The sequence below is a fragment of the Lissotriton helveticus genome, chromosome 2_1, assembly GCF_964261635.1.
Source record: "Lissotriton helveticus chromosome 2_1, aLisHel1.1, whole genome shotgun sequence".
Lineage (NCBI taxonomy): Eukaryota > Metazoa > Chordata > Amphibia > Caudata > Salamandridae > Lissotriton > Lissotriton helveticus.
The window spans coordinates 140,219,319-140,238,347 of record NC_136059.1 but is presented as its reverse complement, the minus strand read 5'-3'; the positions used below and the strand labels follow the sequence as shown (position 1 = coordinate 140,238,347).

The following is a 19,029-nucleotide window of genomic DNA, read 5'->3' as shown; positions in this document are numbered from 1 at the left end:
ATTGTACTTTTGACAATGGGCAGAGGCAGAGCCGCATTGACTATATCTTACTGAACATGGAACATTGGTCTTTGCTAATAGACATGGTAGTATTAGAGCGCCCGGAAAGTGACCATAATCTACTATCTCTATCGCTGAAGACACCGGGTCTAAATAGACACGAGGAGCCATCTGCCACCTATACAGGGGACGCCCAACTTACCAATGACAGGAGGAGATTGAAGTGGTCACGGGTTTTGGAAGATGAGTGTTTACTAGATAATATTAATGCTGTGGTGGAGGATGCGCTTAATGAAATGACGCAAATAGATTTGTTGGGGGTGGATATTGGATTAGCCAATAATGTGATGGGTGTCCATATTAATTGTTTTGATCGCCTAAAAACTCTCCTATCCAAGCCATGTGGGAGTGCTACCACTAAAACTAATCCTTTGCCCCAAAAATGGTATAACAAGAGATGTAGGGAGGCGCATGCAGCTCTCATTTCAGCCATTAAATCTCGGGATATGGCTGGAGTGAGAGCTGCAAGGCTCCACTACAAAAAAACCCTTAGTAAAGCTAAACGGGAGTGGGAGGATGGGTTTTGGACAGACCTTTTGGAGGCATCGTCCACTAACAACCAGAAAAGGTTTTGGGATTTGGTTAAATGGGGTAAAAACGTAGGCTCTTCAACCCCGGGAAATAATGTGCCCATTGAGGATTGGGTTTCATTCTATTCGGCCCAATTTAGAGCTGGTGATGATGAGGCTATAAATCCCTTGGGCAATGCACCCCTGCAGGTCCCAAAAGGTAAAAAACTCACCTTTACAGTTGCTGAGGTTGAGTTGGCGCTGGCATTTACTCTCCGAGGCAAAGCCCCCGGTATGGATCTGATTCCGGCAGATCTGTTTAAGTCTAATCCTACTTTGTGGCTCCCGTATATTACCAGGATAGCTAACACTTTGGCCCTTGGAGCTACAGTTCCTAAATCATGGAAAGGGGCCGAAATTGTCCCAATTTATAAAAAGGGTGATAAATCCATTCCGGGCAACTACCGCCCTATCAGTTTGATCGATTCGATTCAAAAGATAGTGGCACGCATGGTCCTAGGACGGGTACAGGGATGGATGGAAACTGAGAACATTCTGTCACCTATGCAGGCGGGCTTCAGATCGGGAATGAGCACCATAGATCAGGTTTTTAGATTCTGCCTGATCTATTGGAAGTAGGTTTGGTTGGGTGGTGGCACCATCTATGCTGCATTCATCGATCTGAAGTCCGCCTTCGACCTAGTGCCTAGGGACAGGCTATGGGGTGTGCTGAAAAATCTGGGGTGCCCGCTAGAATTATTGGACCTTATTGTAAGATTCCATGAGGACAACTTTGCGAGGGTGAGGTGGGGGGGTCAGGGACAAGTGACGGAAACATTCCCCGTAACTCGAGGTGTCCGCCAGGGGTGTGTCCTGGCCCCCACCCTCTTCCTCCTTTTTATCGACCAAGTTGTAAAATTTTTCATGGATACCCCCACTGATGCACCAATGCTGGCGGGGATGAGGTACCCTTTACTCATCTTCGCAGATGACACTTTAATCCTCTCAAAAACACGCAGTGGACTCCAGCGGGCTCTCGACCGCTTTGAGGAGTACTGTGCCATCAATAATTTGGTAGTTAATGTGGGGAAAACAAAATTTATGGTCTTTACAAAAAACCATTCAGTCCGAAGCTCAGTAAAGTTGAACGGAGTAAACCTCGAACAGGTCGACACCATGACCTATTTAGGGGTTACCCTCGATAGCCGTTTAAGATGGAAAGACCAGATCAATATGCAACATCTTAAACTTGCTAGGCTGACTGGCTGTCTTGTTAAAGAGCAGAAGGAATCAATTACAAAACGGGTCCTACCGGCCCTTGAGATCTATGATGTTAAAATCTCTACAGCCATCTTATATGGCGCGGATCTGTGGGGTCACATGGACTTGCTTAACCTGTTTAAAACTCAATGTAGATTCCTTCGAAATCTTGTAGGCCTCCCACAGTCCACACCCTTGATCCCCCTCTGTTTGGACCTTGGTTCTCCACCTATTAATGAGATGGCAAGATTTAGGTTAGTGGCATTGTGGAGACGGATATGGAAATCCCCAGATCTATCCCTTTTTGCAAAAGAATTGTCGGAAGTCAGGTCTATTAGGGGTTCAGGGAAAATACCCTGGCTTTCTGCTGTTAAATCAATCCTTAAAGATATGGGTTTAGAACATCTCTGGATATCCCCGCAATCTAATATTTTCCCACCTAAAGATGAGTTCAAATCATTATATTGGGCTACAACTCGCTTAAAAAGAGTCTTGCTTTCCAACAAAAATGGCCTTACAGGCAGGTTTTTAACATTCAAACTTGACCTATTAAGAGAGCCATATTGGGATGTTATATCTCGACCGTTAGATAAGAAGTTATACCATCAATTTAGAGTGGGCGCTCTGCCCTTAAACACCTTTCTAAACAAACGGTCTACAGGGATATCGCCCTACTGTACATGTTGCCCAGGTCATATTGAATCTGAAGGTCACTTCCTTTTTGCCTGCCCAAGGTATGGCGCACCCCGAAAGAAATGGTTAAAACCTTTGTTCCAAAAACTACCATTTAAAACAGCAATGGAGGCCATATGGGTGCTTAGGACAAACTCCTCAGAACTCTTTGTGGTAACTTTGGCAAAGTATTTGGGATGGGCTTGGCTCCTAAGACTAAAAACCAGCATGCCCTAGCACCAAGTACAAAGGTGATTCGCAAATGGCCATAATCTGTTTGATTATGTATCTGATAATCATTCCACGGCTTTGTTTCATCATTTGTATCCCTTGTTTCTTTCCCTTTTTTTGCCATAATAAGGATCCGTCCACAATGATTTTGAACAATGATTTTGAACTGTAATTTTGAAATGTAATGTTGACTTTTTAATGTACATTTATTTATTCTCATACAAAATTATTCAGGTTTCTTTATTCATTAATTGCAATTTAATCCTGTTTTATCTGTTTTACCAATTTGTCATGAAATGTTCTTTATTCTTATTTGTATACTTATTTTTGTACTTTTTTTGTTAGTGTTTAAATTTCTTCTATAGTATTGTTTTTTGGCTGTTTTAATTGAATTGATCCAGTTATATTCTTTTGTATTTATATGTGTCTTTTATGATTTGTTAAAAATCGAAATAAAGACTTTAAAACCTGAACCTGAAACCTGTCCAACGGTATATTGCTTTAAATTTTTCCTTTATTTAACTGTTAATTTCTATAAAGAATCATTGAACAATCTACACAAATGACCCCTTGATAGTTTCAGAATTGTGTCTACTTTACTATAATGCATAGCTTTCCAGGATCCATTATTGCTTTCATATCCATTTCTACCATCAACTGGAAGAAGGTTGAAAGCACAAAAAATAGCAAAAATAGGCTATATCCCAGTAAAATGCGAAAACTGTGTAATAAATTTTGGTTTTCTGACAAAAGTCTTTCAGTCCCAAAAATCTAGCTAGGAAAAAAGCACCTGGACCACATGCTGGCAATGTTTGTCTGATTAGAGAATATTAGAATAACAGGTGTTTATTAAGTCAATATATATTAAAATCGACTAATACTTGCCACCCAAGTCATTCACATAGCCTCGGGATTCTCAAATAGCCTGAATTGTTACACTTGTAGGGTGTGATGTTTGGTGGTAGTGTTGATTCTGTCGTTGGCGGCGCTGGCAGGAGCAATTGGATAAGTGGCCTCTTAAGGAGGTCCGTGGCATTTAATTTTTTCACAAATTAAGCACTGCCCCTTCAGTGCTGTTATGACAGATTGATCAGCCATTCGAAGGGGCCCGATTCACAGAACTAACTTAAGACAAAATCCTAAACTTACTACCATTTTGGTATTCACAGAAGGCACTTACTCATTTTGGTATTAGTTAGGATTTTTCTCAATTTAGTAGTAGTAAAATTAGGACTCCTAACTTTAGAACTCCTAAATGCCTTCTGTGAATACCGAAAGTCTTAAAATTTGGATTTTTCTCAGTTTAGTAGTTGTAAAGCTGAGAAAAATCCTAATTTTAAGACTTTTGGTATTCACGGAAGGCCTTTAGGAGTCCGAAAGTTAAGAGCTCCAACTTTACTACTACTAAATTGAGAAAAATCCTAACTTTAAGACTTTTGGTATTCACAGAAGGCATTTAGGAGTCTTAAAGTTAGGACTCCTAACTTCTGTGAATACCGAAATGAGTAAGTGCCTTCTGTGAATACCAAAGTGAGTAAGTGCCTTCTGTGAATACCAAAATGGTAGTAAGTTAGTTCTGTGAATCGGGCCCTAAATGAGGATCTGCTGGTGGAGTGCAAGAGTATGTGTACTGCTTTGGAGGATAGAGTTTGTGATAATGCCATCTTGAGTAAAGCAATGCACCGTCTCTGGATAGGTTAATAGCTTTTGCCCAGAAAAGTGATGGGTTCAGTGGGCACAGAGCACCAAGGCTGTGCTAATCATGATGGACAGTGTTCTTAAATGCTTCTTTTTCAGGAAGAGCCACGAGTTGCTTTTGTCTCTTCCTCTGAACTGCGAAAACCATGACGTATTGATATACTGCATGCAGAGATGCCACATGGCTAGACTTCCTTTCTGTCAACTACCCAATCCAGCGGCTTATACACACACACCGCTTTCTTCCCTGTATACTAACTTATCAAATTCAAATTCAAATTCAAAGATAGCTTTATTCGGTATTTGACAAACACCATATAAGCAAACATTACAAAATACAATTAAAACACCAAGGTTAAACATTTAAGTGCAAAAATTCCTATTCGTTGCGCTGGTCATTCGATTTAGTCTAGTATTAAAAGTCATAAAAAAGTTTTCTAAAAACATTTGGTACAAAAATTAATTCATTAACTTGATAGGAGGTTGAGGTAAATATGACATATTTATGTATTATATGGTGTTATTAGGCACAGAATAATACTCCTACAAACCCTCAGCCTTCTACTCGCTTCTCATAGACCCTCTACATCTTATAATGAACGACAAGAATTTTATCATCACTATAATAGTAAGCTCGTCTTGGAGCAAATACAATCTATGGAGGGCTGCTTTGCAACTTCTCACACCCCACAGCTTTAGTAGTGGCAGCAGGTGTTTTTTTCTCCCCCAGTGATAGTACTTGCAGAATAGAATACAATGTATATTAGTCTGGGTAGCTACTCCATCACACGGGCATTTTGTCAATTTCACAGACCAGTCATTTGGGACAGGGAACGTTATTAATCTGAAGAAAGGATCTGTCCTCAAACGTGCTAAAAGCATTCTGTGATAACAGGAGAACTTTGACTCCAAGTAAGGATGAAGACCATGATCATGGAGTATCTGACGATGGGCTATGATAGTGGACTTATTCCCATCCAGATAATATCTCCTCTCCTCCAGTAGACCAAGGCATGTCTCTTTTAATGCTTTTTTTGAGATTTGGGCACATGAGGTTGGGTCTAAAAAGAATTCTGGTTGGCCGATGGAGTTCAGAAATTTTTTGACATATGCCAGCCATGGCTGTTTAACGCCATTCACTTGCTGCAGACAATCTTGAATTATTTCCCTATTAAAGGTCGTGTCCTCGCATGTCCAGATCTTGTGCCACAACATGACTGGGGCTATCTTTATCAGATCGCTAATATGGGATCTGTCCAGTTCGTTGTGGCAGATTGTGATAGATGTGGAACGCGGGACTCCTAGGAGATACCTCAGGAAAGCATTCTCCACCCTTTGGATTTCAGAGCTATCTGCAAGTCCCCAGATCCCCGCCCCATAGACAGCTGTAGATACACATTTTGCTGCGTAAATCTTAAGTAGTGTGTCTACCGGTTTCCCGCCAAGTTTTTTGGCAAATTGCTTAAGCGCCCCTATTGCGCGGGCAAAAGCCAGGTTTCGTGAGGTAATCGCTGCAGACCATGTCCCTCTATTGCTAAAAATAATCCCCAAATAAGAAAAAGATTTGGACATTGCTATCTTTGAATCTTTAACATAGGTTTTGCAGTCAGGTACTTTTTTTCTGGTGGTGCATGACATCGTAAAAGTTTTCCCCACATTTAATATTAGGCCTCTAGAGCTCATAAAGGTTGCGAAGCCCGTTAGTGCCTTTTGGAGACCCCGCTGAGTGCGGGCCATAATCACCGCATCATCAGCGTATAACAGTAGTGGGACTGCGAGTCCATTTATCTTAGGATAATCAACCTCCAGATTGTTCATGAAAACTGCTACCTCGTTTATATACAAATTAAATAAAAACGGTGCGAGAATGCAACCCTGGCGGACACCCTTTGCTATTGGAAATTTTCTGGTTTGCTCGCCATTTTTGCCAAATCTCACCGTGGCGCCTGCGTCTCTGTACAGTTCCTGGATAAAACTTAAAATGTTTTTATCTATCCCCATTTTGGTCAGGGTTTTCCACAAAATTCCATGGTCCAAACAATCAAATGCCGAGGTTAAGTCGACGAATGTTAGGAACAGGTTCCCTTTTTTTGATCCAATGTATTTATTTATTATGAGGGACAGGTTTAAACCCTGCTCTATGGTTCCCACGCCTGACTTAAAACCATATTGGAATTTTGATAGTATCCCATTGCTCTTGGACCAGGTTTGTAGTTTGGTTAGCAACACCCTGCCTGCTACCTTCATTAGATTGTCCAACAGGGAAATGGGGCGATAACATTTTGGGTCTTGTCTGTCCCCTTTTTTAAATATTGGGATGACTATCGCTTCATTCCATGTGTTGGGAAAGCCTAGTTTGGTATAAGCATTGAGGACATTTGCTAGTAAGGGGGCCCAGAGGTCTACGTTCCCTTTAAACAGATCAATGGGGACTCCATCAGGCCCCGGGGCCTTTAAACTTGCGCTCTGGGCGATCGCTTGTTCCAGGTCTGTAGGGGTGAACATTACATTTAGTGGAAAATGTCCCTGTGACTGTAAAGGAAGCTCTCTCCCCGCGTCCATCTCCTCTTGTGGGATCAAATCAAGTGATTCTTTCTTGTAGAGGGAGGTAAAATGATTGACCCAGACGTCTTCCGATATGCCTATTTCCATGGAGTCTACCTTCCTATCCTGAAAGAAGGGGGCATTGATTTCTTTCCAGAAAGACGTGTTGTCCCTTAATGCGCTTGCCTTTATCAAAGCTTCCCAAGCTGCGTTTTTAAGTTCTTTCTTCCTAGTTAGGAGGATCAGCTTATAAGCTTTTCTGGCCTCCTTGACTCGTCCGCTATCCCTAGGTACGGTTTTTAGGGCCTGTAAGAGTGCTTTGTGTGCATTAGTACAGACTCGATTGAACCAGCCATGTATTCTCGTTTCATCCCCTGCCTTTATTTTTTTAATTAGCTTCATATTTATTGTGGCTTTAATCTCATCATATGCCTGTACAATTTGCTCGGGGTTGGTACTTAGTTCCAAACAGGTAGTAAATTGTCTAGATTCTTTCTGTAATAAATCTTTTAGAAAATTTGTGGGTTCAATTTTTGCCCATTTAATAGCATAACCATTTTTTCTGGCCAGCGCCACTGAACGACCATGCAGTGTATTTGTGGTACTTATTTTTTGGGTATAAGGTTTCCCTAGTTTAAGGGAAGCACTGATGGGAAAATGGTCGCTTATTGCTAAGCCCTCAGTGTCAAAACCCCCCACCCAGCCTTGGTTCCTATTGGAGACTAGGATAAAGTCGATTACAGTGCCTGCCCCATGACCAAAAAAAGTTGTTTGAAACGCTACGGGTGGCTGGCAGAGTTCATTTATAAAGGCCAAATCCCATTCATGCATGAATTGGTTCCACAAATTTCCCCCTAAGGAATGGTCAAAATGCGTAGTGGGATCCCCTTTTAAATCAAAGATGCCACAGTTTTTTGTCTGACTATAGGGACATAGATGGCAGTTGAAATCCCCTGCTATGAGTAAGCAATCTGCCGCCTGGCCGCCTCTCTTTAGCAGTGAGTCCAGTTCCGCTATTAGGATTTTAACCTCAACTTTTGGCACGTTATTATAGAGGTTTATCAGAAAAAAGGATCGCCCATTTGATTTAATGAACAGGCCTTGTAGTGAGCTCCCTACACCTGTTTTTGGCCCACTTGCCTCATATGTATTCTGTTCTAAGTTACAGAGGTTAGAAGTAAAAATGCACAGTCCCCCAGAGCCTCTGCCTCGGTTACCCTGGATCGAAGGAACGTAGAAAGTGCTAAAACCCTCAATATGGGTCTCATCTGGGTCCCAGCACTCCTGTAGGCAGATTATGTCCTGCCTCTCCATAAAGGTTAGGAATAGCTGGTCCCGCGCTTTTTTCGCGAGCCCAGCAATGTTCCATGATGTTAATTTTAGCGAACATTTCCCCTCATTGGTTGGCCGGGGTTCTTCCTGCCTAATAAGTGAGACAATGCCCACGGGCGGGGCTTCAATCTCGTTATCAATTTGGGTCTCGGTCCTGTCTACTTTGCTCAAGTATGGGATTGTGCTGCTAATTTCCATTGTGGGCCCTAGACCTCTCTCCCTGCATGGCATACTGGGTTTTTCTATTAACTGCTGGCCTAACCAGTTTCCACCCCCCGTGTCTTCCACTGGTGTAATCTCTGTTGTCACGGGTTTTGTGTTTTTTACCTGGGGGGGGACATCATGGGTCTTTAATTGGGCGACATTGACTTCTAATACCCCTGTGATGACCTTTATTGGTCAATCGACCATGTCTAAACAGTCGTATCTGTTCCTTGTGGGAAACCCCCCCCCAATAGTCAAAATTTGGGTTGCCTCTACTATGGTGCCAGGGGCGGGAATCCCAGCCTCTGTTCCAGCAGTTATTGGTGTTCCTATTTCTGCTTCTATTGGTGTACCCCACCTGTGTCCAAGGCCAGTCTTGGACGTCATCCCAACCAGTTGTATTCTCATAGTTGGGAGTATTTAACGGTGGGTAGAAGAAGGAAAGACGCTGTACGTCCACCCCCCCCCCTTTTTTCAAGCGCTGGCCAAGAAGAGATATAGTCAACCATGGCAGGGTCGTCACAATTGACTATAACACAATCACCCTGTAGGCTTTTTTTCGTGTCCCCAATCCAAAACACTCGTTTAACTGAGTTGATTCTGCTGAGATGCGATGGCTGTATAGGTCTGTTTTGGCTAAGCCATTGCAGAACTTTATTCCTCAGTGACCACGAGGGCTCGTCCGAGCCGTCTGGCAATTCTGAGACCCCTGTTAGGACAACAGTGAACGGGGTAGCCTCAGGTGGAAGGTGGTACGGCCGCCTGAATCTAGAACCCGACCTCTGTTTCCCCTGAGCTTGAAGGGGCTGGGTTTTTTGTGATTTATGTAAGGTCTCCTTTAGATTGGCTAGCTGAGTATTTAAAGCCACTAGGGCTGGGGTGGGTTGTACGTTATCACTGGTGGTAACGGGTTGGCCCTTCCCCTCTACAATTTGGGGTTTGGGGGTGTTTTGTGGGTTTTGTTTGACGCTTTTAGTAGTCTGAGTGTTTCCTTCTTTGTCTTGCCCACGGGGCTTTGGGCTCACGACTGGTAAAATGGGTAGTTGAGCTGGTTTAGCCGGTTCAGCCGGTTTACTTGGCTGTTTATTTTTCCCCTCCCCCATATCCAGGGTACTCAGTGACTTCTGGGTGAATACAGGAGTATTTAATTTAGCGAGTTGTTTTTCAATTATCCTTATACTTTTCTCCAGGGGTTTCAAATGGTATTTTAACAATTCCCCCATACTATTAGTAAGAAAGTCATGTAGTGTCACACACGTGGTGCATGGTTTTTGTATACCACCTACTGCACCTAGTGTATCTAGGTTCCCCATTAGCATGTTATTCTGTGGGGGCGTGTTAATAATCACACTATTGGTTTGTGGTGGGGTTTGCAGCATTACGATATTGTTACTATGCTTATTCAGGTTACAGGGGTTCACACCATTTGGTGGAGCTGATGTAAGCTCATGTGGGTTCAACCCCTTGTTTAACTTCTTAGGTATGGCACCCTCCCCATCCCCCATGGAGTTGGGTTCTAAAACCATTTCATGATTGTGTAGGAGTTGTAAATCTGGTGTTTTTTCCAGATCCTCCACAGAATCAGAATCTGAACCTAGTGATAACTGTGTTGCTGACAGGTCCACAGTGTTTGGAACTGTGTGAACTAATGCACTTACTTGATTCAACAGGGGTATGGTCGGGCCCTTTTGCATTGGGGCTTGTGCTAAGGCCAACGGGCCCATTGATGATCTTTTCCTGGCCATCTCCAGTTCGAGAGACACCCGTCGATCTATTATTTGGATGGTATTATCAATGACGGCATTGGCCTTATTTATGAATAGGTCAATGGGTCCAGTTATATCATTAGTTTTATCTGCCTTTTTGCTTCTGGTGGCCCTAGTCATGATCGTACGCTAAACTTCTCGTTCTTGAGGGACAAGACGATAGGGCACGAACAGACAGGTCTCACTATAGGTTTTCAAATAATAAACCCCACGATTTCTATCAGAACAAATCTACAGATAGCTAGGAGAGAAAATTCAAATACCGTGGCCCAGTCCAGTCTCTCACAGTCTGGAACGGGCTGAAACGGGCCCGCCCTTGGCCCGGGCTTCGCCTCGCGCTTCTCCTCGCGCACGTCCCGCGTTGCGTGTAATACACTCCAATTTATGGGGAGGTTGGTACAAGGGGGCGTTACCGCCGGGGGAAGAGGCACCAGGTGTTTGAAGCAAAGGCTTCTGGGCCTCGCAGTCCCCCGGTGCAGGCAACCAATGAAGATGGGGTCCAGCGCTTGCTGGGAGCTGACAGCCTCCGTCGAGCACAGGAGAGCTCCCACCAGCAGCGCGACCTCGATGAAAACGGGATTCAGGCAAAGAGTTTACACCAAAAGCGCTCCTCGCTTCTAGCGCTGTAGACGCTCCCTCGCAGGCAGTGGTGAGTTTGTGAGTGGCACCCGCGAAGCGGGTGTCACGAAAAGTTAAAGGCAGCAGGTAGGGGGCGTTACCGCCGGGGGAAGAGGCACCAGGTGTTTGAAGCAAAGGCTTCTGGGCCTCGCAGTCCCCCGGTGCAGGCAACCAATTGAAGATGGGGTCCAGCGCTTGCTGGGAGCTGACAGCCTCCGTCGAGCACAGGAGAGCTCCCACCAGCAGCGCGACCTCGATGAAAACGGGATTCAGGCAAAGAGTTTACACCAAAAGCGCTCCTAGCTTCTAGCGCTGTAGACGCTCCCTCGCAGGCAGTGGTGAGTTTGTGAGTGGCACCCGCGAAGCGGGTGTCACGAAAAGTTAAAGGCAGCAGGTAGGGGGCGTTACCGCCGGGGGAAGAGGCACCAGGTGTTTGAAGCAAAGGCTTCTGGGCCTCGCAGTCCCCCGGTGCAGGCAACCAATGAAGATGGGGTCCAGCGCTTGCTGGGAGCTGACAGCCTCCGTCGAGCACAGGAGAGCTCCCACCAGCAGCGCGACCTCGATGAAAACGGGATTCAGGCAAAGAGTTTACACCAAAAGCGCTCCTCGCTTCTAGCGCTATAGACGCTCCCTCGCAGGCAGTGGTGAGTTTGTGAGTGGCACCCGCGAAGCGGGTGTCACGAAAAGTTAAAGGCAGCAGGTAGGGGGCGTTACCGCCGGGGGAAGAGGCACCAGGTGTTTGAAGCAAAGGCTTCTGGGCCTCGCAGTCCCCCGGTGCAGGCAACCAATGAAGATGGGGTCCAGCGCTTGCTGGGAGCTGACAGCCTCCGTCGAGCACAGGAGAGCTCCCACCAGCAGCGCGACCTCGATGAAAACGGGATTCAGGCAAAGAGTTTACACCAAAAGCGCTCCTCGCTTCTAGCGCTGTAGACGCTCCCTCGCAGGCAGTGGTGAGTTTGTGAGTGGCACCCGCGAAGCGGGTGTCACGAAAAGTTAAAGGCAGCAGGTAGGGGGCGTTACCGCCGGGGGAAGAGGCACCAGGTGTTTGAAGCAAAGGCTTCTGGGCCTCGCAGTCCCCCGGTGCAGGCAACCAATGAAGATGGGGTCCAGCGCTTGCTGGGAGCTGACAGCCTCCGTCGAGCACAGGAGAGCTCCCACCAGCAGCGCGACCTCGATGAAAACGGGATTCAGGCAAAGAGTTTACACCAAAAGCGCTCCTCGCTTCTAGCGCTGTAGACGCTCCCTCGCAGGCAGTGGTGAGTTTGTGAGTGGTTATCAAATCATGACTTTACGCACATGGATACGCTCTTCTCTGTGACCCTGGGGCTCCCATTTAACAGATGCTAAAGGGTACAATTTTCTGTTGTGTCAATTTGTTAAACACAGTAATAAGTTCAACCCTCTTTAAATTAGGAGAAATTTGAGTGTGGAAAACAACCTGCAGGAAAATAGTGGACCTAAATCGGGTGCAAACTCCTGAACCATAGGTAGAGCAGCTCAGAGAATAAAGCCTCCTGTGATCATCACCAACCAAGAGCATGGGTACTATGGAGACATCATTCAAGCTATTTAAGCTGCAACATGTGTCTAGTGTGTCATTGACTTCATGAAATCTAAGGTACCTCCAAAGAATGACTCCACCACTGAGGTGGGTATGATCCCTTATTTGTATTACCCTTTTTAAGGGTGAGATGGCCTTCAGTCCTCTTTCTGTGGAGTGAGTGTGTCTAATAGTGTCATGAGCACCGTTATCACTGCATGAAGTCACTCTTTATTATAACATAAATCAGACTCCTGTGACAGACAACTTACTGTAAATGGCAAGTGGACCAGAATAGGAACTTTCTAGGATGGAGAGCAGGATAACCAGTGAGTAAATCAGTATTCGGGTCCCCATGGTGCAAGGTTTGAGTGATCTGCTAGCCGTGTCTTCTTCCTGCATAGGAGAGAAGAAAAATACCATGTATCACTTATGTAGGATACACAGACAACTTTAAACCCTAAATATCTGAAGCAACGACTATCAAGAACAGTATTATGCCTAAAATTTGACGAGATGGAAATTTGTTCTTGGAAAGGTAATAACATTTGCAGGAATTTGCCTCTCGCTCAGCTCATCCAATCTGCTGAAGAGCTCCAATATTCTGATTAGAGCCTTAGCATATACCCCTTACTGTCTCAGAAGCTTTGTTTCCTAGTTTAACAGAGGTTATATACATTTACTGCCCAACCCTTCCGCGCCGGATATTCAAGTCTTCCCCATTTACAGGACGGGTTTACAGTAACTACTCACCTCCCTCCCTGTGTCTACTGTGTTCGTGGCATTATTTTAAGGAGTTATATACAAGCATTGTGAACTTGTATAATGAGAGGGAGCTGTCTGCATCGGTCTACTACCTATGACACTGAAGTTGTGATATAAGACATAACCCAAGGTGAGGCTATTTCCTGTCACCATTTTCATAGAGATTGGCATCTGAGAGAGGCTGCAATCTGGTCCAACTCATAATTAAAGTTTGGAAGGCCCAGGAAATGATCCACTATTCCAACATAACAAAGCCACTTCTGCACCTGTTTGCTGTCTGATATCTGCTTATTATGGTCCAAGCAAACCAAAGAGAGCAAGCTCTATGACTGCAAAATACCTTTTTTCAGCTTACCAAGATTTTACAGTGGCTTTAAAGCTGGCCCATTGTTTATTATTGTTTTGCCTTTTTGTCATTTTGAGTTACTTTCTTCTCATTCAGTTACTAGGCTTGTCCATATTGTGTTTGTTCCTCCCCTAGATAATAACATCTTCACTTGCATTCTGGCACTGCTCACTTTCAGGTGAGCTACTTTTTTATTTGTGCTTGAGCACTCCACTAGAGTGCATGTATTTTCCACCTGTCGTCCTCATGTGAAACAGCAAAAATGAGAAGAAATTAAGCATTTCTCCTTGTTTTGCCATTTTTAGACCAGGTTTTCCCTGGTCCTAATTTTGGCACCGCCTCCTATTTATGCTACCCTTGTAAATAGGAGGCAGCAATAAAATCAATGGGTATTGCTGTGGAATGCCCACCGCAACACCCATTGCACACCCATTTCAGGCTAAGTGTAGTATAAAAGGGGGCCTTATTACAAGGTGGTGTGAAGCCACTTTAAGTGGCAAAATGCCACCTTGTAAATAAGGCAAAGGTTTTATCGCCACAGGAACGACATAAAAAGTGACATTCCTGTGATGATAGGGACTTGTAAATATGCCCCTAAGTTTTCAAACTTCACAGTCTCTCTGCTTCATGCACAAGCACCTTTAACATGTGATGCCTGCTTTGGGGCACTGGAATAATACAGCAATGGAGGACAAAATTATGTTGCAGTGTTGACTAAATTATGCAGCAAAAAAAGGCTGCAGCGTAATGCGGTACATTTTCTGATACTCTATTATTTGGTTCTTTTATACACATTCTACCAGCCTCTACAATGATTTTGCCTCATTAGAACCAGTGTAACATACAAATGCAGCAGTGACAAAAGTGACCAGTCAACCTTTGCAAAGGAGCCTCCACTTCACAGCAACACAAATCACAATTTTTAGTAACTGATGACCCATTTGATCGACGACTGGGTATGATAAGATTAGTTATCTTGCCAGAAACATCTTTTTTTCTTTATTAAAAAAACATGAAATGTAGTCTGTGGCTATTGTGAAGTTCTTCTCTTATGTCTTGGAACAAGCTCTGTGCTATATAAAACTGCCAACGTAAAATAGTGACTACTGTCAATATTAGATTAGATTCTACTGGTTATCTGCGCTCTAATCTCATCCTCCTAGAGTTAAAGCAAATTGTTAAAGTTTGATGGTGAAAACAGATACCCATCTAGTGGTGCTATTCCTGCATGATCAAATTGTAGGATCCAGGGTAAGTACTGTATTTCACTGAGCCTCCTGTTTCTGCCGTAATGTCTATAATGTTGCGCTATCTATAATAATGATTTACACTACATATAGGTTCCACATGAACCTTGACTTGTCTCTTAGTTCATAATTAGCATTTGTAATTAAGGTGGGGGCAGGAATGCTTCCCAGTTAATGTTCAAAAACATTCACATTCAACAAACACATCCTGATGCGGTGGTAGAATGTCTGACAAAATATCGAATTCAAAAATATCGAAATACAAAAATATCGGAACAAAAATATCGAAGTCAAAAATATAGGAATCCTATCCCTAACAAGGTAAGTACAAAAATATCGAAAAAATAATATCGTAGTACAAAAATATCGATATTAAAAATATCGTTTTTTTAAATGTATTAATAATAATGTAAAAATAATTATAAAATACATATAATGTTACAAATATTAAATAAAAATATTAAAACATAATTAAAAAATTAGAACTAATACATATAAATTTAAAATAAATTAAAAACTTAATAATTTAATGTAATTTTATATTTTTTAATTTCATTTAATTGATTTAATTTAAATTTATTTTATTTTTACCCTGTACGACTGTACCCCAAAACCCCAAAACTGACCCTGAACCCTAAAAATACCCCTTTACCCAAAAACCCAAAACTGACCCTGAACCCTAAAAATACCCCTTCACCCATGAACTGAAAACTGACCCTGAACCCTAAAAATACCCCTTTACCCAAAAACTGAAAACTGACCCTGAACCCTAAAAATACCCCTTTACCCATGAACTGAAAACTGACCCATAACCCTAAAAATACCCCTTTACCCAAAAACTGAAAACTGACCCTGAACCCTAAAAATACCCCTTTACCCAAAAACTGAAAACTGACCCTAAACCCTAAAAATACACCTTTACCCAAAAACTGAAAACTGACCCTGAACCCTAAAAATACCCCTTTACCCATGAACTGAAAACTGACCCAGAACCCTAAAAATACCCCTTTACCCAAAAACTGAAAACTGACCCTGAACCCTAAAAATACCCCTTTACCCAAAAACTGAAAACTGACCCTGAACCCTAAAAATACCCCTTTACCCATGAACTGAAAACTGACCCTGAACCCTAAAAATACCCCTGTACCCATGAACTGAAAACTGACCCTGAACCCTAAAAATACCCCTGTACCCAAAATTAATTAATATTATTTAATTACCAATTAATTATTAATTAAAATATGTACAAACATATATCAATTAATTAATTATTATTAAATTACTTCCCACCCTATTCCCCTATAAACCCATAACCCGCTACAGAACATATTTATCTATTAATAAATTAATTAAAAATAATTAAAAATTAATTCTCAATTAATTAATTAATAATTCCTACTAATTAATAATTAATTTAACATAATTAAATTACTTCCCACCCTATTCCCCTATAAACCCACAACCCGCTACAGTAGTAAAAGACAATATTTAATAAAATAACATTAAAAATAAATAATAAAACATAATAAATACAATATAATATACACTAAATTTATTTAAAAATTGATATTAGTAACATCAAAGTTATTAATTTCGATATTATTAACATCGATATTTACAACTTCGATATTACTGATATCATGCCAATATCGATATTTAGACTGTCGATATTACTTACCTTCGATATTTTTGTATATCGATATTTAAACTTCGATATTTTTGCATATCGATATTTAAAAATCGATATTTTGTCTGTGTACCGCGGTGGTAACATTGGATGTGCTAAAGTAAAATGCTTCCACATGTTAAAAATACACCTTTTTGAATTGCCAGACACCTTATCTTTTTCTAAAATCATTTTTGCTGCAGGATGTACATGGCTAATATTTTCATATCTTGGTTCTGACTAGGCTTTCCCACCAATATTGGATTGTGTGTATATCACTCAGTAAGTTACTGCTTTTAACTAGCAGAGGCCTATCCACACTGGCTGGGTGGCCATGCCCCCCTTTTTGCAGACAAGAAGAGTGTATGTCAGACTGAACAAAGGACAGCCTGACCGGCACTCTTCGTGTTCAGCTCAGGCAGGCAGGAGCAGGACATGTGCTAAATGCGCTGACTCCCGGCTGCCTGAGCTGAATTTTGCCAGGCTGATGATTTCACAGCCCTGTGGGCGTGACATCCTCAGTCTGGCAAAAGTGCCTTGAGGCCCTCCCCTTTGCGATGAAGGGGAGCACCACTGATTACCTTGGACCTGGGCACTTCAGTTTTAAGCCCTGACGTGCCCATGGCAGAGTGTCAACCAGTGGCACCTTGTAACTCAGTGAGGTAGCGTCAGCAGTCTCACTGACCCCATCCCGTTCCGTGACCAGCTTGGAATGGCTGCTTTCCAATCAACCAATGAGGGAAGGCAGAAGTCCTAGTCCTTCTGGGACCTCTAAGGCTTACCTCTCGGAGAGCTGCAGTTAAGGTAAGTTTGTGCATTTTTGTATGTGTCATGCATGTATGTATGAATATATGTGTATCTAGCTAGGGCTATATACAACTCTCAAATAAATACATTAATAATATGTTAGTGTTATGAGTGTGTGTGAGTGTGTGAATGCACTTGTTTATGTGAGGTGAATGTTTGGCCACCACCCCCCTACCTGGTAAAATTACCTGCCACCACTGCTTTTAACACAGAGATCCTTTTGTTATTTGTAGCTAATATGTCACAATCCTATATTAGCACAGAGAGCCGACATCAAGGAACTTCACGCAAACTGAAAGGCATTACTTTAGAAATCAGTATGTGAGTATGCAGGGTGATCAGTATGTGGGTTTCCAGGGCCACAGTGTGTGAGTGTGCAGGGCCAGCAGTGTGTGAGTATGGAGGGTAATCAGTATGTGGGTGTCCAGGGCCAGCAGTGTGTGAGTATGCAGGGTGAGCAGTGTGTGAGTATGCATGGTGAGCAGTGTGTGAGTGTGCAGGGGGAGCAGTGTGTGAGTATGCAGGGTGAGCAGAATGTGAGTAAGCAGGCTGAGCAGTGTTTGAGTATGCAGGGTGATCAGTATGTGAGTATGCAGGGTGATCAGTATGTGAGTATGCAGGGTGTTCAGTATGTGGGTGTCCCGTGCCAGCAGTGTGTGTGTGCAGGGTGAGCAGTCTATGAGTATGCAGGGTGATCAGTATGTGAGTATGCATGGTGATCAGTATGTGGGTGTCCAGGGCCAGCACTGTGTGAGTGTGCAGGGTGAGCAGTTTGTGAGTATACAGGGAGATCAGTATGTGGGTGTCCAGGGCCAGCTGTGTGTGAGTGTGCAGGGTGAGCAGTGTGTGAGGGTGCAGAGTGAGCAGTATGTGGGTGTACAGGGCCAGCAGTGTGTGAGTGTGCAGGGTTAGCAATGTGTGAGTATGCAGGGTGAGGAGTGTGTGAGTATGCAGGGTGAGCAGTGTGTGAGTATGCAGGATGAGCAGTATGTGAGTATGCACGGTGATCAGTATGTGGGTGTCCAGGTCCAGCAGTTTGTGAGTGTGCAGGGTGAGCAATGTGTGAGTATGCAGGGTGAACAGTATGTGGATGTCCAGGGCCAGCAGTTTGTGAGTGTGCAGGGTGAGCAGAGTGTGAGTATGCAGGGTGAGCAGTGTGTGAGTATGCAGGGTGATCAGTATGTGGGTGTCCAGGGCCAGAAGTGTGTGAGTGTGAAGGGTGAGCAGTGTTTGAGTATGCAGGGTGATCAGTATGCGAGTATGCAGGGTGATCAGTATGTGGGTTTCCAGGGCCACAGTGTGTGAGTGTGCAAGGTCAGCAGTGTGTGAGTATGGAGGGTAATCAGTATGTGGTTGTCCACGGCCAGCAGTGTGTGAGTGTGCAGGGTGAGCAGTGTGTGAGTATGCAGGGTGAGCAGTGTGTGAGTATGCAGGGTGGCAGTGTGTTAGTGTGCAGTGGAGGAGTGTGTGAGTATGCAGGGTGAGCAGAATGTGAGTATGCAGGGTGATCAGTATGTGTGTAGGCATGGTGATCAGTATGTGGGTGTTCAGAGCCAGCAGTGTGTGAGTGTGCAGGGTGATCAGTGTGTGAGTAAGCAGGGTGAGCAGTGTGTGAGGATGCAGAGTGAGCAATATGTGGGTGTACATGGCCAGCAGTGTGTGAGTGTGCAGGGTGAGCAGTGTGTGAGTATGCAAGGTGAGCAGTGTGTGAGTATGCAGGGTGAGCAGTGTGTGAGTATGCAGGGTGAGCAGTATGTGAGCATG

The 19,029-nt window shown here is 43.6% G+C and overlaps 1 protein-coding gene across 1 annotated transcript in view; it reads right to left on the bottom strand.

Moving 5' to 3' along the window:
- Window positions 1–19,029, bottom strand: part of LOC144817800 (uncharacterized) — a 54,214-nt gene that overhangs the window by 24,467 nt on the left and 10,718 nt on the right. Inside the window, exon 2 of the mRNA XM_078674629.1 lies at window positions 12,707–12,830. Coding sequence (XP_078530755.1) covers window positions 12,707–12,791 — 85 coding nt within the window. The 5' untranslated portion in view covers window positions 12,792–12,830. The remainder of the gene's footprint in view (window positions 1–12,706; window positions 12,831–19,029) is intronic.